We start from the raw sequence: 24,456 nt of genomic DNA on the forward strand, positions 1-24,456 counted from the left end.
TGTCTCAAACTTCTCTTGATTAATACAGATGCCTTGTGCTGCCACAGTGCTTGCCAACTCCACTGTTTATTATAAAGGAAATAAGGAACCATGGGACTGATTAGTACGTCAATTTATATATATCTCGTGTAGCATCTTCATTTATTTAAAAATGATTAACAGCGCAGAGGCACCCCCCTCCTCGCAGAGCGCCTGTTTCACTCTGGCGCAGCGGCTCCGGGCGAGGCGATGGCTGGCGGGGAGGCTGATCCGCAGCCGCCGGGGCACGGGGCGGCCGCGCGGGGGGCTGCCGGCGCTGCCCGTCGGGGTGGGGGCCGCTGGCACGGGGGTTCCTCCGCCGGGGCTCTAGGTTCCCTTCCGGAGAGGCAGCGTGTGGGCGACCTCCGCGCCGCCGTGGTCTCTCCCCTGCAAGAAGGAGGACACAGGGGAAAAATGCTCATTCTCGCCTCCGCTCCCACGCGCGACCCTCCGGCCAGCCCTGCTGGCGTTCGTTACCCTCTCGCGAGCGTTGCGGACGTTCGCTTCGGCCCACCGCGTCGGAAGTTTTGGGGTTGGTTATTTTTTTTTTTTTTTTTAAAGCATCTCCAGCAAGAGCAAAGTGCGTCGGGCCTGTATGAAGTCCCTGACGGACTGGAAGAGCAAGTAATAGCGTCTGATGGAGCAGTTGGGAAAAGGCTGAGAACAAGGAGGGGAAGAAGAGGCCTCCAAAAAGCAGAATTTTGTGCTAGCCAAAAGGGTTTCAGAACTAGATCAGCGTTTGAAAAAGGCTGAAGTTGGAGGTCACCGAGGCAGCTAGAAGAAAAACTGAATTCTTCTGCGGGTCTGTCAAATGCTAAGGCGGCTTCCCCAACCCCCCAACCCCCCCACCTTGTCATCTTCCTTTTCTTTTTTTTAGCCAATTTTCATGAATAATTACCATGCTGAAAAAAATAGCAGGGATATTCTAAAATCAAGTGAAATTAAAGATAACATCATGAATAAGTGGGAGCCTGCAGCTCCCAAGAAAAGCTTTAAAATGACATTTAGAACATCACTGTCGGAACAATGCAGTTTACAATCCTGATCCTAAAACAACATGGCAAGATTAATCTTACATAAATGCATTATCCTTAAGCTAAAGTCTTGATGAAGTGAAACAGACCATTTTAAATTAATGCAACATAAAATACGGCACCCATGTAAAATCCAAGCAAGTTTCAAGCTGTGCCTATGGCAGCCCTCGAAATAGCTAAAGAAAGCCCAGCTCTGGTTGACATAATGTATTAAGTGCATCTCTTTTGTTAATAGATTTAGAAAATTCCTAATTAAACCTGGCCCGAGATTCATGACATTTACCAGTCAAAGTTTGGTTTAAGTCGGAAAGATTTGCAACAAAATTAAAGAAAAAAAAAGCTGCTGTACAGACTGCAGTATATTTGAAATGTAGGAAACAGTAACTGAATGAGAGATGTGATAAAACTTCCTTAGTTGGATGCTGAATTTCTTGCAGTAAACCAAGAAAGATGCTTTACATTTTTGCACGGCTGCATCATGCCCGAGAGACAGAGCCACAGCTCCAGGAGGAGGCATTCATCATTAAAACGTCTCGTATCAAACCGGCTCTACGTACGTGGGGGAGTGCAGCAGGGTTTCGCCGAGCCAGGGGGTGAGGGAGGGGGAGAGGGGAGGGGACGGCAAGCGCCTTGTCCCAGTTTCCCTGGGTAAAAACTGAAAAAAGGGGTGTAATTAGGGGTGTTTTTTGGGGATGGATAGCCTGTGGGGTGCTGCGTGGCAGAGGCATTCCCTGCGGGTCTGGGCACCCCCTGCCCATGGACCACGCAGCACCAGGGACCCGTGAAAAGGCTAATCCATCCTTCTCCCACCTGGCAGGGAGGCCCAGAGGGGCTGGGGGTGGTGGGTGGGTGGGTGGCTGGACCCCTCTGATGCACAGCTGCACTCCCAGCTTCACTGGGAAACAGCACCCAAGCTTCACACGTGCCAAAACCCAGCCAGTGGCTCACCCCCTCGTACTCGCACCGGCCCGAGGGGACAGTCAGATTTTGAACCAGCTGATACATCGCTGGACTGAATTCTTCCTGAAGTGAAACTTTTACCATCTTAAAAAGTAGGCTTTCTTCACTCTCAGAGTTTCAAAGGGGAAAAACAGCAGATCTTTTTTTAAGTGAAGCCTATAGCTTCCATGCCAAAGGCTGCTTTCATACTGACTTCTAGGGCTTTTCACCAGTTAACAGGAAAAAATCAGTTTGTGTGCATGTTAATATATGGGAGACAAATTATCGCATGACATCGAAATAAATTGCAATGATCGGTTTGGAGCACAGATATCGCTCCAGTTTGCTGGCAAGGGGAAAGTGTTGGGACAAGAACTACAGCTGCTGATCCTGTCTATTATGCTTATAAACTAGAAGACATACAGTACATGCATATTACTCAGATGCCGGTACAGCAGCTTCCATGATTCCTTGATTGTTTGCATTATAATCTCCATATGTATGAACGAGACAAATTAGGTTGCCATTTATTTGTTCATTATCTATTATTTTGATTAATGGAATTCTTGTTCTCAGAATAACTATTTAAAAATAACATTTGCAATAATGAGGACTGAACTATTAATCATGATCTTCAGAAGAAACTCCGCAAGGAACTGGGGCAAGACATTTCATATGAACAAATGTCACAAATAGGACTTCTAACAAACAGTGCTAAAATTTCAAATGCAAAAAAAAACCCCAAAACAACCCTACGAAACTCAGAAACCATTGGTTTAAATAACTTTTTAATCTGGTTTTGGTTTTTTTTGCTCCTCCCCTTCTCTCTAAAGTTGCTTTAGAACAAGCAGGGCTGTAGCGCTGCTGGACTGTAAAAACATCAGTGGGTAACATGCCACCAGCCTTTCCCCCAGGCTCCTTTATAATACATGTGTGTGTATATATATATATATATATGTATATATATATATGTAGTGTTTTCCTGATGGTTCTTTCTAATCTATCTATCCCTCAAATTCTGACTATTCACATTTATGCTATCTATCTCACGTATTGAGCACTGCAAGAAATATTTTGAAGTACTTATAGTGGAGAAAATTAAGGCTTATGGACTCCTTAATGAAGGTGGTTTACCCCTGTCACACAGGACCTACTGCGCACCTCTCTCTTCAGTGCATGAGGCCCAAGAACTGCAGTTTCCACAGCTCTTTCACAGAAAAGGACTATCACTGCCTTCTGGCAGGGGGAAAGCTTCAGCCAGAGGTACCCATGATACCAACAGTTCATTTTTTTCTCTGAGCTGTACCTTTTAATTGATTTTCTGTGAAGAAAAGGGTGTTTTTCCAGAGAGGGCAAAGGTTGGAGTTTTGGGGTTTTTGCTTGTTTCACTTGCACAAAAGGCAGAGAACTTGGTATTTCTGGCTCCAGCACTGCAAATATGCTTCACGTATATATACTCTCAATTAGACAGAACTCCTCCTCTTTGCTAACCAGTAAATCATGCCTTTTGAACACCCAATTACTTGGTCCTTAAAATATTTTAGAGCATATTGTTTGACACAGCCCTGACAGAGGATAAACTACGTTCCTAAAGCAGGCCAAGTTTTTTTATGTTTTTAAAAATGCAGCAGCAGAAGTTAAACGCAAGGCATATGTACTAGAAATTGCTACCACTGCTGTCACCATTTTGCAAAAGCAGGCCAGAGACTGACTCCTGTGCCACTGAATGCACTTGGGAATTGGGCTTCTGGCTGCAATGTTGCAGCATCAGACAGTGTCCTCTGAAATGACCACATGCCTTAGGAAAGCTTTGCTTTGAGAGCTGCAGTGGCTTCGAGATACATGCGGTCGCAGGGACCCTTCCGAAGGGGAGCCAGCTTTTGTCTTGCCATGTATAAGCGATTGGAGTGCGCTCCCCGAATTCATGCCTACTAAATCAGGTCTTTGGACAGTGCTTAGTGTATTCCAAATTAAGATACATATTCATTGTGGATAAGCAAGCTTAATTATGGATATATTGGGACAGTTAGCATTTATAAAAATATTCAGAATATTCAGTATGTTTAATATGGCAGCATTTCAAGAGAATCTACATGACTTTGCACAGATTGTATTGACTCGGGGTACGTAATGGGCATTTTTTGTCCTTTAGATAGAATAGGAACTATTCCAGAGTTCACAGGAAATTCACTTGATGTAAAAATGTCCTCCTCTTTTTTTTTTTTTTTTTTTAAAGCATTCAGGTAGAAGTAAGAAACCACAGTAAACAATGTTACGAAGGAAATGAACATCATCTTTCCTCCGTTTTGTTTATATTTCCTTGGTGCTGATAACAAAGCATGAAGCACTGCCCAGTGCTATCATTATCAAAATTGGGTGTGTAGGACCTTCTTTACACACCCCTACAGGCAGCCCCACTTTTCAGTGATGCTGAACACCTGCATCTCCTGTTGGTGGTTCACTACCCTAAAGTACGCTTCCTATTTAGACACATAAATATAGATTTAGCTGGCTCATTTTTTAAAAAGCCTGGCTGCAGACCCTATTTTTAACATGCGGAATTAGAATTATTCTGCGAGAAAACTGCTATATAATGTAGCACTGTTGTAAGTTATTATGCTGGGGGATTTTAAAAGCTCTACCTAACATCCTTTCATAAAGGAAACCTTTAGAGATGATCTTCTGGTTGACTACTGAAGGGAATGGGGAACTGTGAAATACTAATGTTAATATTTTTACTCTTTAGCAGACTACTCGGGGGAAGATATTTTACCTGTGAGAAGGAAATATTATGTAAAGTGAATCATTTCCACCTAACATTAAACCCCCCCCCCTTTCATTCTCAAGCTACCTTACGTGGTTAACTATTGTTTCTTGCTTGGAGCATGTGCACGGCACTTCTGTAACTTGAACTGACTTTACACCATAAACTCTCATGAATAGATCTGTCCCCAATTAAGAAATGAAATGAAGACACGGAGTGACAATGTTTAAAGTGGGAAATCGTAATGTTACTAGAATGCTGCAGGCATCATTCTCAGTGCGAGCTCATTTCTGCGCTTCTAAAGGCCCCTACAGCTGCAGGTAGAAATGAGCTTATTCCCTCTCTAACGCCCAGGGACTGTGCAGGTGGAGTCTTCTGGGGGAGTGGAAAGCCTGCTCGTGATGAGAACAAGCAAAACGGCAGACAACTGAATAATCCTAACTGACACAGATGCTGACAAACTGAGACAAAGGCTGATACTGAGGAGCAAACAAGACAAAAGAAAGGGAACTGTCTCCTGGAGAAGTGATCATACCACAGCTTCTGTGGAAGAAATACTGACTGGCAAGAGACGAAGCGATTCACGAAGCTAACCCCTACCCAGTATTCTGCTGTACTGAGAGATGCTGTAATTTAATCAAATACTTTGAAGACAGATTGACACGGATTGAGACTGCAAGAGCAAGCTACATATGCCATGGAAGAAGTTAGTCAATAAATTCTGGCATGGCAGTAGTTTACAAAGACAAGATTATGAGTAAATTTATTGTGCAGTAATATAACCCGAATTACAAAAACAGTCCAGATGTGGACTGAGCTGCCACATCTCTTTTTTGATAGATACAGCCATTTCAGAATTTTTTGGAAACGTATTGTATTGGGTCCAGCTGAGATGGATTTAATTCTCCCCATAGCAGCCCTCACAGTGCTGTGCTCTGTACTGGTAGCTAGAAAGGTGTCAGTAACACAACCAGGGTTTTGGCTACTGCTGAGCAGTGCTGGCACAGCATCAAGGCTGTCTCTCCAACATTCCCCCCTCACCAGCAGGCTGGAGGGGGGGCAAGATCTTGGGAGGGGACACAGCCAGGACAGCTGACCCAAGCTGACCAAAGGGATATTCTGTACCATATGATGTCTGCTCAGCAATAAAAGCTGAGAGAAAGGAGCAGGAGGGGGACATCCGTTATTATGGTGTTTGTCTTCTGGAGCAACCACTATGTGTACTGAAGCCCTACTTCCCATTTGCTTTTCTTTATTAAACTGCCTTTATCTTGACACATGAGGGTTTTTTCCATCTTATTTTCTCTCCACCCCTGTCCTGCTGAGGGGGGGAGTGACAGAGCGGCTTGGTGGGCACCTGGTGTCCAGCCAAGGTCAACCTACCACATGTATTTCCAACTTTGACCTTACATTGTCTTTTAGAGGAAAAAAGCCCAGATGCCTTCAGAATCTGATCTCAACTACATGAGGAAAAAATGAGCATGAAAAGATGAAACAGCATTTTAAAGATGCTTAGGTTTACTAAATCTACATTCCTAAGCCGATGAGAACCAAAGACTAGTTGAGCTAGTTTGCAGAGCTGCAGTGTTCCACTCTGTCACATATTTCTACGGAGAGGTACATCCTTGCACAATATTATTAGATAAGCATCATAAGGAGAGCACTTTCATCTTGTTCTCCAGCTATAGCATAACTTTGCTGCTACTGACCCACAAAGCAAAGCAAACGTTGCCCACAACAACAACTACTGAAGTGCTATGCCATCTTGAAAACTTTATGAGGAGTGTTGCTGGGCACTCCTACAGCCTGACAGCAACTCAGATACTCCTGTGGCAGCAGCTGGGTTTCCCACATAGCCTTTGGGCCAGAAAGATGCAAGTGCAACAGAGGAGGTGCCAAGAGTCTCCAAGAAGGGTGCAGCATATGAACTATGCGACGTGGTGGTGCCCAGTGAGAATGTTTACTGAGCAAGTAGAAACCAACTCCTAAACTTCGTGGAGGCAGGACTAGCATAGAGATGCATTCTCTAAGCATGGCCAAAACCATCTGCAATCGTTTAGTAAGAGACAGGAGGACAGGAAAAGTGCTGTAGTCAAAATTAAACTAAAAACGAGGATGAAAGGAAAAGTGAGTGATGCTGGAGGCAGTTTCACAATAAAAGAAAACTGTCCATGAGAAGGTGTGCCCTGAAACCCACCTGCCAAGCTGGAAGATGAGTGGGAAGGTCCAGGTTATGACACTGGTCTCCAAAGATGTAAGATACACGAAACAAATTCAGTTTAATGGTTTTCTATGTAACAGCTTTGTCATGTACAATTCAGAGTGCTGAGAAGTGTTTAAGACAGGAAACTGTATACTAGACATAGGAAAGCACAGTGCCACACAGAGTCCACAGAAACTGGAGGATAAGAGCCTTTCAAAGGCCAGATACTGGGTATCAGGGTACGAATACTCTTCAGAAAAATATAGACTAAGTGTTAATTGTATTGTTGCAGCCGAAAACGTGTTAGTTGTAAAAGCAAATTATTTCTAGGAATTCTTTATGTACTCTCTCACTATTACATATCACTGCACATTACAGTTACCTATCCCACCCAGTCCCCAGTACGCTGGTAACATATCTGCTTTACAATTAACTGACTCTCCATATAACAGACTTTGATAAAACGCTTAAAAAATTTAAGAGCTAAAAATCAAGCAACACCATCACTATTTATAAGTTATAAACCAGTCAGCACTTTAGTGATGAGTATCACTGTGCAACTTTTTCACAGCTACCACATTAAAAACCAAACATCCAATTAATTGTAAAACATACTTGTTTTGGGGCATCTGCGGAGGTGGTGTGAACTTCAGTACCTCGGAGTCCATTAGACTCAAATACCACTGTGGGAACAAGGGGGCTTGTTAACAGATGAACATTCAAGCTTCGTTAGTGTGTGTACATTATTTGAGACCATTACAGATTAACCACATTCAAAAAAAGACACCAGCTACTAGCCTGTGGCCGGAAAATACCAATTTACCGTAACACTTACTGTAAGAGAGTGTGCTAATGGCAGCCTAGGGCCACTGCCCTTTTTAATTCAGACTTCAGCGCTGAAGAAAGCAATCACTGACAACATTAATTATCAGTGTATGTGTAAAGGGACCCTCTTCTGGCATTACTTACCATTTGGCCTCTGTCATTTTGCATCAGATTGGCTTATGTATGCATCATTCACACTTTTCAGGAGGAACCCACTAGTCTCACTGCCTCGTGCAATGCTCAGGAGGTCTCTCGACACTGGTGCCTTTAGCCTCCTACGGCCTCAACCACAGACCACGCCAGGTTAAAAATGGCTGGTAGGGATTTCCCATTTTAGGGCTGACCGGTCTGCGGAAAAATCTCGTTTCCCACAAAAATGTTCCTGTCAACAGCAACGACAAGGCAAAACAAAGCCTTATGTTGTGCTGAAAGGGGTACTTTGATTTCAATTTGTGCTGGTGGCAACAGAATTCATTAGCATATTCATTTCTGAGTACCCTACTCTCTAATTAAAATAAAACATTTGCAAACAGACTTATCTTAAATGCATTGCAATTTTATGGAGTTCGGGCGGAGATCAGGTAAGCAATATCCAGAGAACAAGAGCAATAGTCGTAAAAATAAAAAACCTGTCTATTAGATTTAGGTACTGGAATTACTTAGGTTAACGTAATATGTGAAATGTAATTCTTGGCATTTTTTTAGCCAGATCTGAAAGCAGGCAAGTGGGAAAGGCAGAAAGCAAGAGTGAGTGCGAAAAGGTACCTGCATGGGACCTCTGATGAGTCCTGAGGTGACTGGGTTGGGTAAAGCATTTTCCACATTCTCTGCAGACGCAGTCTCCTTGGCGTGTTTGTGTCCTGAGCATCCCTGTAGTCAGGGAGGGGGGCGGGGGGGTGGGCAGGGAGGAGAGAGGAAAGTTGAGAAGAAAACATTATGCCAGAAGAAAACATCATTAGTATGTCTAATGTGTCATTATGTGAGGCTACCTTCAGGCCCTGGATGACAACTGTCAGCCTTCATCTAGGCACTGGCTGACAGGCCAGGCACACACAGGACTGCAAGAATGCATAAATTACATTGAATTAAAAAATGCTCCCCATGATGTGCCCGCACCAGGACTGGCATGTCAGGTGTGCGCTTTTCAGAGCAGCTGGATCCACTTCTCAGCCATCACCCAGCTTTGTCAAGCAGTACATCAGGCAAATCAAAGTGACTCCAGCGTGGCGGAGACAAGTCACATGGATAATAGGAAGTGAGTAGGACCAGAGCCCGACTGTCCCCCCCGGGCGGCAATACCTCAGAGACAAATGCAGAGCGAGCGGAGCCATCACAGACTGATCAAACCTTTCGCCCCTGCCTACCTGCCTGCCGGTGCTGCTTTGACCCCGGACCTCTGAGGCACAGACGAAAGACATCTGTGAATGAAAGTGTCATTCCGGACATTTTGAGCTGGTAGCAGCGCAGCAGCCTTCCCCCAGCCCTGGGTAAACATGTTTTCTAGGCCATTAGCATTTGTGGAAAACCACTCAAACCTCTCCTTTTTCTCCAAAGGTCAGTTTACAGCATCTGACTTAAAGGGCTGGTCTTTGTCTTTTTGCTGCTGATCAAAAAAGACACATTTGACTTTTATTGGGCTTTTTTATTATCAAAAAAAAATATGTTTGAACATCATCTTTTCTATTTTGGTAGAACGCCCTCCTTGGAAGGAAAGAGTTGATGTTTCCATTTGCCACCGGAATACTTTGGCTTTTAAAGAAATTCTCAGGGGGTTGTCAGCGGAAGTGAAGTTTCAGCTTTTCTTTTGTTTTTTTTTCCCCTCGCTACTGCATTTAAAAAGAATAAAATTGTGAACAAAAAAGCAGCAACAAAAAAATTCCCCACAACTGAAAAATCAACTGCAGGATGCCAGGGGGCTCATCTGAAATACAGATGCTGTACCTGAAAATGAATGGAAAAGAAGACGAGCTGCCATTTACTCTGCTGGTATGGCACCAAGTGTCCTGCTATGGTTTTCACCACAGCATATACTGAAAAGAAATGCCCAGCTGGGAAAAAAAAACAAACAACAAAACAAAAACCCAACAAACCCCACTCACAAATTGTTTTCTCTTTTTATAATAGCACCTCCTGCAGATGGCAGCACAGTCTGTATAATGTCGCTGAACACACTCACTCCCAACAATTAAGTTGCTGGCAGTCAAATACAAGACCGTGATTTAGGGGCAAATCCAGATCGTGTATACCCACGCACACACACCAAAAAATCCCCCAAAACCAAAAAAACCCCCAAAATCACATAAATTTCAATGAGAGCTTCACTGTACTATAATGAGATGGATTTGCCTTGTAAGGCATTCAAGATGAAAGCAGATTTTGTGGTCTGTTACTAGAATTTTCCCCTCACTCGCCAGAACTACAGCTGCAGGCTTGAAAGCAAAGCGTGTTGAGGGACCAGATGTGGCCTTTGCTGGACCGCCAGGCTGACTGCTGGACAGGCAGGGACAGGCAGGGACAGGCAGAGCAGCTCCCGTGGAGCCTGCGAGACCTGGGTTCCTCGGGTGGTTTTTCTGCCACCTCTGTAAAGACATTTAATCACTCTATAGCCCAGGTCTTCCTCTGTAGAAGGTTAATACAGTTGTCTCAGCAGTCATCACGGGCCTGATCCAACAGCCTTCATGGAAGCACTGCTCCCACTCGAGTCAAGCGTGAGGGAAGGTTGAGGATGCTGTTGCAAGCCAACATATCCTGTACAAATGCGAAGGTGAGCGGGTTCAGACTTTCATCTAACCCCTCCCTAGCACTCACTTTATGGTAGTTATTTAATAAGCAGGTAGAAAAAATAGACTGCTTCCAGGTATTTTTGCCATTGTTGCATTTCCTAAGGAGCACCATAAGGCTTTTGATAGTTCAGAGCTTTGAGCCATGGGCATCATTGCCGCAAGGCAACACCCCTTTGAGTCATCACTGAGTTATCCTATATGTGAACAAAAGAGGGTGGATGACTACAGGTGTTAGCAAATTAAGGTAAATGAATGCGACTATCTGAATGGGAGCTCCTGCGAAATGGATGCTTAAAGCTGGTCTCAAAGGAGCCCCAGGGAAAGAGTGCATCTGCTGCCATTACCCTTCCTTTCCTAATATGGCGATTTATGTAAATACAATGAATAAAATAAATAACCACTATTAAATATAACAGTAAGATTCTCTCTACAAGCATTTGGGAAGACTGGGCAGCATGAAACAAACCTAGCCTAAGCGCAGCAAGCTTTGTGTTTGCAGCTGTATCACAACAGTACATACAACTCCTCTCTTTTCCAAGGACACACTGGAACAAACACAAATGTAAAAGAAAAGATCTCAGAAATAAATCTAGTCACTCTAAAGGAAGTTGAACAGTGCACTACCACACACTAAAATATTCATTCTAGTGTGATCCAAGATGAGGTTATATTCCAAACACCCAGGTAAAGTCTATGGGGAACATTCAATTGGGAAAAAAAAACGTGACAAACAGCATACCTAAGTGGGATTTTTGGTTGTCCTTTATGTCATGATTGCCATATTCACATTGCCATATTAAGACTATATTGTATGATGCGTACTGACTCAGAGGGCTCAGTCTAGGGCCATGTGTTATTTCAGACAAAGTTAATTTACCCTCCTCTATTCACAGTTGGTAGGATCTCGTTCCTTTTGCCTGCAGCCGCTTTTTATTTTAGTGCTATGAAAAACAGCCATCATGCCAATTGGTTTGGAGAACCATCAACAACCTGGAAGTTGTATATAAAATGAAGACAAGCTACATAAAAAAAAGAGGTTTCAAATTCTGAAAACTTGATTGCTGTAACACACTTGGAATGAAAGAAGAGATTTCAAAGCAGAGATGGGCACTAAATAACTTCTAGTTAAAGTGTCTCTGGAAATCACTGCCCAGCAAAAACATTTTGGCAATAAAATCCCTCTTATAAAAAGCAGGTAAATAGAGACCTCCTTGGAAACCCTGCCCCTACTTTACTTTGCCCCAACAGTCCTCATGGTTTTTCTGGTGCCTGGATTCACTAAGCCAGCACCTAGTTCCTGGCTTTTACTGTTTCTCTCCATCCCTCTTAATATGGCTGGGAGCTCACTGGATCAGTAAGATTTCTCTGAGCAGGTTGACACAATGTAGTTTTAAATAACATCAAGGAGGGCACCCATGTGACGGTGCCCCGAGTTGATGCTGGAACAATTAATTGGTATTTAGAGCTGGAAGCAGGCAGGGAGAAACTTTAGACAACATTCCTAGGCACTGGGATGGCAAAAGCAAAGTCGGCTGGACAAAACCAGGAACAATGACCCTACAGAAACCTGCAGAAACCAAGCCTGTCCTCCTCTGCTTCCTTAACAAAAACCAGGAGCCTGATGTTAGTTACAACCACCATGCAGCTTCTAACCATCTGCAAAATGATCTACTCCATAAATAACAGTTGGCTCCTACGCAGCATTACTTTTTAAATGATTGAGCAAAACTGACAATGGAGTGGCTGAAAGGTGCACCTCATGGACTATTTCAGATAGATTTTGCCTTCCTGTCCCCTCCAAAAGGCCTTCCACCAAACACTGGCTCCCTCCTTCCCTCGCAGCTGCGAGAGCAGTCAACTTGCACACACCTTCTGCGCACTAGACCATACCTGTCCTTAGACTACCAGCTTCCAAATGCCCTGGGTTTTGTCCCACCTGCAAAATGGGGTCACAAGCTCCATTTCACACATGCTTTTGACAAAACAGAGAGCATTATGTCAGGTGAGGGCACTAGAACACCGGTCCGGAACGCATGCTCTTTCCATGTGGAGTTCAGTTCTTGCACAACTTCTACAAAGAGAAGAAGTGTATAAAAAAAATGGGGTGGTTTACAAATGGTGAGAGCTGGGACTATGTCTCACATTCTCCCCCCCTACACACACAGACACATCTCAAGAGTAACGAATCAGTGTGATTTTCAGTTTCCACTGAGACAAACTAATTCTGGCAGATCATCAGAAGAGTATGGTTTCAAATGCAAATACATAGGTTTCCTTTTTTTTTTTTTTCTTTTTATGTGGCAGTTGACTGCCAAGAGCCAGAAGGAGAGCTCTGATACTTTTTTAGTCCCTGAACTTTTAAACTGGCTGTTTGCACAACTGCCTTTCCTGCTTACGTGAATTAGCAGGCACATATTTGGCCCTATATCTCTTTTTAATTATAAACACACAAACAGATCAAAAGAATAATTTGAAAAATACGATAGCAGTCTTTGATATAGACAAGGAAGATCTTAAGACTTTTGTCAAGAAAGACAAAGGACACTGACAAGTGATTATCCCTCTCTGTTGTTGGAAGACTTGTTTGCAGATGAAATTGAACAAAACCTCCAAAATAACATCACAGATAAGCCCCAGAGGATGTTTATTTTGCCCGAAGCAAAAAGATGATGATGTGTGCCAGCACCAGCATATCAGGGGGATCTTTGTGTGACAGCACATCTGTGTAACTTTAGCCTGTTTGAAGCGAGGGGACAAAGAAACAGTAATACTCCAGGTGGAACCAGATACATTTAACCTGAGACAGAAATGTCACACAGTGCACGAGGGGGGATGCTGCAATGTTAGAGATGGGTAAACAAACCTATTCAAGCCTATCCAGAAATGATAAAAACAATGAACTTGTAATCCCAACCGTTAAAGGGAGAGAAGGAAGAAAGTGTGAAACAGCGTGTCGTGGCTCCAAACGAAGCAGGAACAAGCAAGCCACGTCCTCAGCTATGGAAGGGCTTGTGAAAATCTTACCTGCATGATCCAGGACAGGGCTGTTGGCACCGCAGGTTTGGTACAACGAAGCAAGGTCCTTTGGAATGTATGTTTTAAAGATATTTAAAACGTCCAAACGTTTCTCATGCCCGTCTGATCCCAGATCCTGTTTGCTGGAGTGTAAAGCCGGAGAAACTCCCGCGGCGCTAGGCTGGGGCTGCAGCAGTGGACTCGCTCGTGCTCCCGCTGTGCAGTTTGCCAATGTCCTCATCTCATTCCCAGCCTTCACATGAGAATCCCTCTGAGGCACAGATGGCTCTTCGTGTTTAGTGTACTGCTCGCTTTTACACAGAGGATGATACTGGGGCGGTGGGTTGAATTTGGCCTTCATGGAGTCGGATGCACAGTGCTTACCTGGAGGGACAAAACTAGTACTTCCTTGGGGAACCATGTACTTTTCCACTTGCTTACTGTTGGTGGGCTGTGTGCTAGGCCTGGATATGACCGTCTGAGTAGGCGTTACACTTCTGCTGTAGGCTCCCATTTGCATAAGTTTGGAATTTGCTTCGTATTTACTTTTTTGTTGTGCTGCTATGCCGTATTGCTCCTGGGAATGGTTTAACTTGGGCTGTCTGTACCCATCCAGACCTGATAAGCGTGGACCACAGTGGCCGAAGGCATGACTGTCCTTTGACTGATGCGTACTCCCAGACTTTGCAGCCATCCCAACAGAAAGAGAGCTGCTTTTGGATCCTGGCAATGCACTTGGCACTTGAGTGCGTGTAAATCTGGCAATGGGCAAAGGCTGGCATTCCTTACCCCCGAGAACAGGAGGGGGGCCGGTACGCCCACTCCTTGCCAGAAAGACCAGGTTGTTTTTAATACTCTTGAATCCATTCTGTTGCACCCAAGGGGGGACCATCGAGTTACAGCTGATTTTGTGCAAAATTCTTTTGTGCATCCACAGGACTTCAGGGTAGTAGGTCTTGTGACTGCAGAAAGGACATGGGTAGACAATTAAAGCAGCCTGCAAGGATGTATTCAGATTTTTATTGCATGAATTATCCCTTGTTGATTTTTCACTCAAATCGAGTGGAGCTACCTCTTGAGCTTCAGCACCTTTTTCTATCAGAGGATGCTCCCTGTGCAAGTCTAGCAAATTTTCTCTAGAGCGACTAGCCTGCACTTCAAGTGACGTTTTCAAGTCCATGACTATGTTTGAAGATATCTGGCCCACACCCGAAGCAAAGCTAGCAATGCGACTGGAGCAAGGAAGCCCTTGGCTGTGGTGAAATGCTGGCATCTTTATGTCTGCAGAACCTTTTGGATCTTGGTATTTCGAAAAGGGCTCCTTGATGACACTCTCCAGTGCTGACACCAGGGTAGGATTCTCTGGTTTAGATTCCCTGGTCTCATCTTCTCTGGCATTGCAGCTTCCCAGTTTCGGGAGTTCATCCAACTGAGATGTTACCATCGGGGTTTCCTCTTCAGAAAAGTTGCAGTGGTATGGCTTTTCATCTGAACGGGACAAACAAAAAAACCACCATTGTCATTTTATGCAGAAAGGATCCCAAAAGATAGAGCAGAATTCAAGATTAGAGTAAGACAGGAGAAAAATCAAACTTTGGTATTAGTATCGTAATGACATGCTACAGACTGTACTGTATAAGCAAGAAAATCTTGAAAGAAGACACAACAGTTCAATTTACTTTCAAAGATGACTGCGAAGTCTGGATAAACTCTCTAATGCTGCATGGTCATGACATTTTGAAGAAAGAACAATTCAATAATATGCCCATGTTAAAATTCTGGGACTGCAAGAAAAATAAACAAATATGCAACCATTTAATGCTTTAACAAAAGCAAAGATAATGGAACCAGATAAGACTGACCTAGTTAAAGGTCTGTCAGCGCTTCCATTACAAGCCCTGATTTTCAAAGGGTTTATAACTCGGCAATAAAAATTGGCTCCACACAGAAATGAAGCATATAAGCAGGTACAGCATACAGAATAAATTGCTCACTTAAGAGGGACTTTTGCAGTGGCCAAGTATAAAAAATGAGTTATGGAGGATGTAAATTTTGAATTTTCCATCCATTCGTTTAAAGCAGATACATTTTTTTTTTAACATAAGTTTACATTTGAGTCAAACTTTAGGAAAATTTTATGACCACTCAATCCACTGAGAGATAAAGAATTCCACATTTTCGGCCATTTAGATTACAGAATTCAAACCAGACTTCCAATTCTTCTCATTTTCTTCTTTGCTTCTCATCTCTCCAGAGTATATTTATCTACCTAACACATGTCCTGGAAAGAGAACATACTGGGCAGTAATTAAAGCCATTTAGGGTGAAAGAGAAGAGTAGGATTTGTTTGGCTCAGAGCATGACTACCTCTGCCCACTCTCCCGACGCCGATCTCTCAGAGCCACTGAATCCCTCCAAATCAGTTCACAAATCAATTCCACCGAGATTTTCGTCACAGCAGTAATGCTTACTGCACTGAATCCATTTAACATGTAACTGAATTGAATCATCTGACAAACTTTCAGTTTCAATTAACAAGCAGTTAATGAGCCACTGCCAGGCAAGTGTAAGGAGACCATGCTCCATCTAAAATGTCACCAGTCCAAAGTGATCACCACATCCATAGGAGGGGTGAGAATGGGAAAGGAGTGAACTGCTCTAGAGCTGCATATCCTCTCACATCAACGCATAAAAGCCAGCACTTCAGAAAATCAAGTGCTGTTCGTTAGTGCAGCTCTATGCCACAGGCATTATTCTGCACGGAGCAATGGAAGAAGCATGTCTCCGGCTGGAGTTTCACTGCAAATAAAGTCTACTTAGCCTCGCCTTCAATTCAAGCAAAAAATTCTTAAGCTTTTGTTTAATTGGAGGTAATCAGGTTAAAAATAACCCATAGATTTGCAGCCTTGCAGGGCTGAGTGCTCACTCAGCTAAGATCATTTTCCTTTCAAACTCTCTAAGGGGGTAAATTCAGGGGGGGAAAAACCCCCACAACCCAGAAACTTGTTTTTCCTGTGTTGCAGGGAGCAAGGTTTTGGGAAAGCACATGCCCAGCACTACTAGCCAAATTTACAGTTTGAAACAAAGACACTGCATGCAGCGGTGAAACTTGACACTGCACATCTGTGTTATTTTCAAAGCACATCTGTCAAAGCCCAAAATATTTGTGCTCTTAAATAAGATTTTAAGGCTTCTCTTTGTGATCACAAGGAGTGGCTCCTTTGATCATCGTAGTAAATAATAAAGCAAAGCAAAAACAAATCATTCGGTCGTAGCAGTACTCAGCAGAGACTGAACCGACCTACTGGCTAGGCTGAGCAGAGAGGGCAGAGGCGGGAGGTGGGGGCTCCAGCCACCCCGTGGTCCACCTGGGCAGCTGTGATGAAGGGGTGCATCGGCAGACACCCGCGGCTCCCAGGTTGCTCTGCATACCTCAGGCACCTCTTGATGCTTTCTGACTTGGGTCAAAATCTGCATACCGTGCTGTTTCAGCAAAGAGGACAAAGTCGAGGAGACTGTGAGGTGGCATGGGTTAGGTCTGGGCTTGGTCTTTAGGTCTGGACCGTTCAGTTTAGGTTTCTACTTGGGGAGGGAGGAGGGAAGCAGAGAGACAGACCACAGTCCTGTGTGCCCCAATAACCACGGGTATAAAGCCTGGGACTGCAAACCTCGAGGTAGCTACAGTCCGTTTAGCCTTATTGCTTTAGGACAGCCATCAATAGAGAAGGGATTTTCCAGGTGGAAAATGTAGCACAGAGTAGGAAAGTGACGAAGACATCTCTGAGGTGTATCTAGGCCTGCAGTTGCCACAATGCTGAAGGCATACACTGTCAGTACAATATATGAAAATTCACAAGGTTATTACAAAACATAGCTTCTAACACCTCTTCGTAGCGTCTTCCTAGATTCAATTCCTCTGATGTCTCACACAAACAGTACTGAACATACTAGGAATAATTTTAAAAGCTTAGATCGTGAGCCTTGGTAGCAATATTTGTGTTAATTACTCAAGCTGCACTTCCAGGAAAAAAAAAAAAACCAAACCAAAACAAAACCATACCCCTACCCCTCTTTCCCAAGATTTGGATGGACAAGCATTTCACCTGCAGGCCAACTCATACTTCTTCACCAGCACAAAGCACAGCCTAAGCTTTTCCCTAGCCCCATCCCCCGGGACCGGACCCTCCACATATCAACAGCCAGGCAGAAATGCTGCCACGTGCCATCCTCCCCACCATGGGTGGTGGTCCAGGCTGGGCTACGAGCAGGTAGCAAAAGCCAGGATGGAAGAGAGGACGCAGGCAAGAGTAAGAGGAGACAGTAAGCAACGCAATAATATAGGCAGAGCTTTTTTAGAAAAATAGATGAAATTTATTTCTGCCTGTTCCCAGCCGCTTGCCCCAGCTGAAAAGGGGTACCAACAATCCTTTTAAATCACTGGTATAAAATATTGCTCTAACCAGTGCAGTGCAGGCATTACTGTCACCAGAAACTTTCAAGATTTTATTACGGCCAGGTCAAAGCAAAAAGCCATGAATGGGATGCCTTTTGCATGATCTCCAGGGACCATAACTCACATTTCCCATTGAAGGAGTTCTTGGCTAAGCATGCTCTCACTTTTTATCCTACAGTCCCTGTCATGTTGTCATGTTTGTCTCAATTCCTTTGTTTCTTACCCAAAACAGTCATTTACCTGTTGTACTTAAGAATGAGAAAGGTCCTTTTACCACATCCCTGAAGTCTTAAAAGAGTTCTTCTGTGTCACGGATACCTGGCCAACAGCTGAAGAGGAGGAATTTTACAAGGTGCCCAGCTAGGAGGTGGCTGCTGATGCCATCTCGTGCCTTCAGTTTGGCCATAGCTGCAAATATCAATGGCATTGCAGGCCACAGGAGAGCAAAGCAGGATGGCTTGAAACACAACTATATGCAAAGCCATGGTCTAGAAACATAGGAACATTCAGGGACTCAACCAGTTCTTCAGAAATATATCTAATTGTCATCACTTAGTTACATATCTTACACAGGCAGATAAAAGCGACTCCCCTTCTCCCCCCACACACATCCCTCTTCTCTCTTTCTCCCCCTCACACGCATAAACTCCACTTGTTTTCCTCCCCAGCTCTGTTTCTCCACACAACCGAATTTCAGAACGGGCTGCACAGCTGTTTTAATTCATGAGGCTTCCTATAAAGTAAACCAGGCTACAAGCCTGAGGACAATGAAACCGTGATTTCTATTCAGAAGAGCAGAACAGGCTAGAAATTGGCCCCTTTTCTGGCTAGCATTACAGCACTAGGAGTAGAAGGGAAAGGAGCAGATGTGATGTGTTTGATTTTTAGTAAACATTTGATAGTGATTTGCACTTTGAGATGAATGCTGTGGCTCGATTCGAAAAGTGGCTGCAAATAAATCATGATAAAAGCAAAGGATAACATTGGAAGAAGGTGCAATATTGCAAAGACCTGTATTAGGTCCTATTTCACTTGGTATTTTCTTTAAAGATCCAGAAGAGTCTCTAGACAGCATGCTAACTCAAATCTCCAGGAAATATCGCGTTTGGAGGAGCTGCAAAAATAACGGGGACAGGGAAATAATGCACAGGGACTTAGAGGGAATAGAAATGCAGTCTGAAAATAATCAAATGAGATTCATTCTGGAAAAAAAAGCAGGCTAAGACAAGTGAAGGGAAACGATCCAAAAAACCCGTGCAGTGAGAGGGTGAAATCTGGGAAGCAGCAATGTTGAAAATAACAGATGTTACAATAGATGGCAAGTTAAATATGAGTGTACTAGGTGAGGTTCTTCAGCTTAGCTTTCACAAATAAAAGTACACATTTTAAAAATAAAAATAAAACTACCCCTCTGAAGATGACACTTACATGATGGCCATGCTGGTTGCATTATTTTTATATATATATATATAAACCAAAATATATATACCATAGTAATGTGCACTATGTAAAAGCCCACAGTAAGCACAATACACTGGGACATGGCAGGTGAAAAAAGGCAAAAAGCAGGTTTGCAGCAGAAAATCAAGGTCTTTTATCCTGTGAAAGAAAGGTCCAACAAAAATACTCCATGCCCCCTGACTATCTGTGCACATCTGCAAATACAGAGAAGTCAGGAAGAGTTCAGAGATCTTCAACTGAAATGTAACCGACCAGAAAATAAAGATGAAGAGTTAAGTGTCCCTCACATGGCTGAGGGAAGATGGGAGGGCGACAGGCCAACGCCTGCAGCCTCTCCAGGAGCGCCAAGCTCCAAAAGACAGAATTATATCATCCTGAGCACTGGACTCTATCACAACAATCAGATATAATTGCACACAGAAAAAACTCATGATGAACAAAATTAAAACCCCAATTATGTGTATTTGCAGCTTATGGAAAAAATGCAAAGGGAAGAGGTGGAACACCGCTTGGACTGTAAAACCTAGATGGACAGAACATGGATTATCAATGCATGATAAAAATCCATCCTTTTCATGGGGAGGCAGAAAGCATGACTTACTCCTTCCCTTCACTCTACCAGCACAGCAAGCCAAAACCCCTCGTAAGCCAAAAGCCTACAACGCTACAACTGCATTGTAGACTTATGCCAAAACCAGCCTTCCTTTCATCCTAATTCCCTATGTGATTAGCTAAGGAAAGGACTCCCGGAGCATTCAACAGTGAGCCCGTGACGCTCCTTAGCGGCAGGTTTATCATCTGAGAGTAGGTCGTGCTGTTCAAAGAGAGCTGGTATCTCTTTTGCAGAGGATGGTTTGTCTTACACCAGCCATGCTCCCTGTTCTAGCTGCCTGCGTGTCTAGTTTTTATACTCCGCATGCTCTCCGGCACCTCGCCTGCCTTCTGCTCCAGCTGCGTCACTCAGCAGATCCCCAACGTGGTGGCAAAGCGGGCGCGAGGTGAAAGACAACTCCTACAAACCCTCTTGGGTTTTCTTACAGCACAAGGCCAGATGCCGCAATGAGAACTGGGAAGAAAAAGTTATGCTGTTTTGATACAAGATCCAGCTTCTCATCTGCAAAGCTCATCTTGCTTTACATGTTGTTAGATGTTTTCAGACGCAGCTACATCAAGTCCCCAGTAATTCAGAAAGAGATGACCGAGGATTAGACTAGAGTACTCAGTACTGCAGGACAGGGCAGGCTAGCAGGTAAGAGGGTGATACGGAAGGGTAGAAAGCACACAGTCAGCTAATATCCCTGCTTCCTCTCAGACTAATTTTAGAATTGACGGTAAGTGTTTTTGGCTGAGGTTTGAGGTTTTTAACAGGCCAGAAACCCAACGCAGCTCTTGAGATTGAGATGCTGGCTGATACAGATGGTTTATCAGACAGCAAGCTCACCCTGCCCCGCAGAGGTTTCACTTCGGCTATGCGAGGGGCAAAGAGGAGTAATGAAGTCCTGCACCACAGCCCGGGAGTGCACCGAAAACGAGTCCCAGGTGCCCCAAGAAGTCCTGCCTTCATCTGGTCATGAGCAAGGTGTTTCTGGTTTATACCGCACTGCTTTTCCTTATTACTCTTCAGAATTTTTTTTTCCCCCTATTTTTGTTGTGGCTAGATGTCGGGCGGGGAGTTACCCTTTCACTTCCACGCGATCAGCTATACATTTCTAACACCACTCTACCTCCATCCCTAGCAAATAAACCCAGATCATGGGTTTACCAATCAGAACTAGCAACCCTTTGGTATAGTTTGCATTCATGGTCTCCATTCTCCTTTTCTGAGTCTAAACCTTACAGTTCCTAAAATGACTTTTCATTGACTTTTTAATCTCACGGGTGACAATTTCAGGACAAGGATGCATGATGGCAACTGTCAACTTTCAAACAAGTATTTCTTGGGAAAGGATGCCGACTACGAAAAAGCATGATCTCACAAGTAGAGAGAGAACTGCAGTTTTGTGTCCTTGTTTTTTTGGGAGTGGGCCCAGGGAGGGGAAATTATTATCTGACCGAAGCAATTTTAATTCTTTTAGGCACCAGTAACAAAATTTAGCTTTTTTCCTTCACTCTTTTCTTCCCAAACTGTACTACCGCTGTTGCCACGATGATTAAATGACTAATGCTTGGAGCCCTAAATTCAACCTTCTTTATGATCATGCTATTTTTCAGCTGTTTTTCCTGCACATTTGGTTTCAGGCTTCCCTCTATTCCTGGTACAACAACATACGGATTTATTCCAAAGTCCCGTTTGCTTCATTTCACTAACTTTACCCTCTGCGATTTCTAACTTTACCTGCAAGTTACTTTCTACCCTTGCTGTTGAATGCTTAGAACAGCGTACTGCCATGCCCCCAGCACGCAAACAGCTGAAGGACCCCGTTACATTGTTGGTCTCCTTCCCTGTGCAGAACTGGGGGACACTGCAGGGGACAGGCCAGCCGAGCCCACCACTCCTAACACTCCCTGGTCTCCATTTGACTAATCTCTCTGGCATTGTCCAGGAGGACACCTGCTGCTTGTGAAAACAAAACCCACTGAGCTCTTACAATCCGGGCAGCAAAAAACATGAATAGGCAACCATCAAACTAATTCAATAAAGTTTGTTCAGTTCTGGACTGCACATGTTGAGGTTTTTGAATTATTTTAGATTATTATTGTTATTATGATCAGAGATACCGATGGCATTAGTTTTGCATTTTGGAAAGAATCTGAAAGGTCACCGAAGTGATTGGGGGAAAAAAAAAAGCACAAAACTTTTAGTTGATTAAATTTGAAACTTAACCTTTAAGATGAGTGAAATCTGAGTCTGAGAACAGTTACGGTATAGCACACAAAAGACCCCTTTCGACAAGGTATTCCCTAGCTCAGTAAAATTACAAATTCCTTCGCACAGCAGAAATGCTTTGGAGTTATGTCACACTTCAAGGATCGCTTTTTAAAAAAAAAAAAAAAAAAAAAAAGAGGGGGGCCTGAAACCATCCCCCAGCCACACAGCCACACATGCAAATGCCAGCAAGGTTACTGGAATTTCAAGCACAATCATAGGAGAGGCACCAACAAAGTATCTGAGGAACTAGGTGGGAAAGGGTATCAGGTCCAAAATCTGTCAGGCTGAAGCGCACATTGTTAGGTACCGGAGGCATAATGAAAAATAAGCCTGAAAGTTCATAGTGAACTTTTTCCTCTCCAGCTACTTGCATACAATTTTTCCTTGAAGAATATTTGGCTTTGTTGTTATCTAGGGTACCGACACTACAAGCCTCCCAAAGGCCAACTGGCTGCAAGAGCAGCTCCATGTACAAATTACTCCACTCTCCCTTCATGTAGTATCTTTTCATCACCCTCAGCTTCGCACAGGTGCGCATCAAGTGCAAAAAGCTTTGTGCTGAAGCCCAAACACAAACCCTCTTCTAGCGCTGGGTACCTTGGGACCCGTCTCCCAGGTATCAGCCCTTCCAGAGTCAACACAGACTTTATTTGAAGGTGAAGCAAGGAAAGCATCCACGGCAGAGCACATAATGAAGTGAAAGTGCACGTGTGGGTAAAATGGCTGCTGCTGGCAGCGCGCCACAGAGACGATACTTCCAGTGTTCACATCTCTCTGCACCTCCTCAGCGGGCTTTTTTGTAAGCCATTATATACACGGTGCATAGGAATTCTGGGCAGCAGCAGAGCTAGTGATGACTTACCAATGCTTTCACCTCTGTACTTCTCACAGAGGTCTGTGAGGGTAATCTCTGCCCAGCAGCAGGGGAAAAGCCCCACGAAATGATATGTACTTATTTGCAGGTGAAGCTGTAGCTCCTGTTATCAGAGTATTTCCAAGTGACTTTTTCACCCTTCATCCACACTAGCTTGACCCAAGGGTATTTAAGACTTCAGTGGGGCTTTTGCCAGTTGAGAAGAAAGCTTGTCCTTTAAATAAAGAGCTGGGGGGAGGTGACACCAGTGTGTCCAGCCTCATACAGCAAGGCTGCAACTAACGCATCCGATCCCCATGCTGTTGCCACATCCTGCTCGCGCCCCTAGCACAGCCCCTTCTGGGACTCGGGACTGGACTTTCTGGTCATGCCCCACAGCCCCTCTTTGCCCTCTGAGCTTCAGGAGCATCCCAACGTCTTCCCGTCTCACACAGGGCTGCTCCAGCTACAGCCGGGCAAAGCATGGTGCCGAGAAACCAAAGTGAGTTGTCCACGTTATGTGTGGCTTTTGCAACTCTGTGCCCAGCTCACAAAACTTCAAACCCGCTTTTCTTCCTTTAGGAAATGTAATGCCAAAGCGCGTAAGTGGATGAAGAAGAAAGGGTCCATCAGTCCCACTCATGGACTGAACTGGACCGAAGGCACTACATTGACTTAAAACGTACAGGCACCTTCACAGTTCCGCATCACCCTCTGGATCCTGAAAAGTGGTGAGGGAACAGTAAGTACTTATCTATAAATTAGGGGTAAAATAGAGGGAGAGATGAATATGTACACAGGACCAACACAAAAACACTTGCAGGGACTGCTTGCCAAAATGAAAACTGTAGAATTTGGCATTGCCTTAAATGTTGCTGCTCATAATATACTTAAAGAAAATTATGGGATATAAAACCCCTGGAATGCTCTGCAAAATTAGGAAGTGATTAGGCCAGATGATACCAGTTTGACTCTAACACAGCTCTGTCGTAATTCCAGAGTTAATAGCAATACAGTATGAACTGGTCCAAAACCTAAGCAGAGTACTTCCAGTACAGTCTGTAGCTGCTAGGCATTTCTCCGTGTGTGGCCCTGCCTGTGAAGTTTGGTGCAGGTAGAAGGAGGAAAAAGAAAGAGCGTAAGACCATTAACACAGCAGGATACATAATTAAATTTGAGAGGATTGGATTTGGGTAGGGGCTGTTGTGTTTTTTTGTTCTTTTTTTTTTTTTTTTTTTT

At 44.0% G+C, this 24,456-nt stretch overlaps 1 protein-coding gene across 1 annotated transcript in view; it reads right to left on the reverse strand.

Moving 5' to 3' along the window:
• Positions 1-345: 345 nt before the first annotated feature.
• Positions 346-24,456, reverse strand: part of ZNF516 (zinc finger protein 516) — a 57,317-nt gene continuing 33,206 nt past the window's right edge. The window contains exons 2-5 of the mRNA XM_010577931.1: positions 13,591-15,069; positions 8,549-8,653; positions 7,574-7,641; positions 346-405 (exon numbers count right to left, since the gene is read on the reverse strand). Coding sequence (XP_010576233.1) covers positions 346-405; positions 7,574-7,641; positions 8,549-8,653; positions 13,591-15,069 — 1,712 coding nt within the window. The remainder of the gene's footprint in view (positions 406-7,573; positions 7,642-8,548; positions 8,654-13,590; positions 15,070-24,456) is intronic.

The sequence above is a fragment of the Haliaeetus leucocephalus genome, unplaced genomic scaffold (assembly GCF_000737465.1).
Source record: "Haliaeetus leucocephalus isolate CR32 unplaced genomic scaffold, Haliaeetus_leucocephalus-4.0 Scaffold587, whole genome shotgun sequence".
Taxonomy (NCBI): Eukaryota; Metazoa; Chordata; class Aves; order Accipitriformes; family Accipitridae; genus Haliaeetus; species Haliaeetus leucocephalus.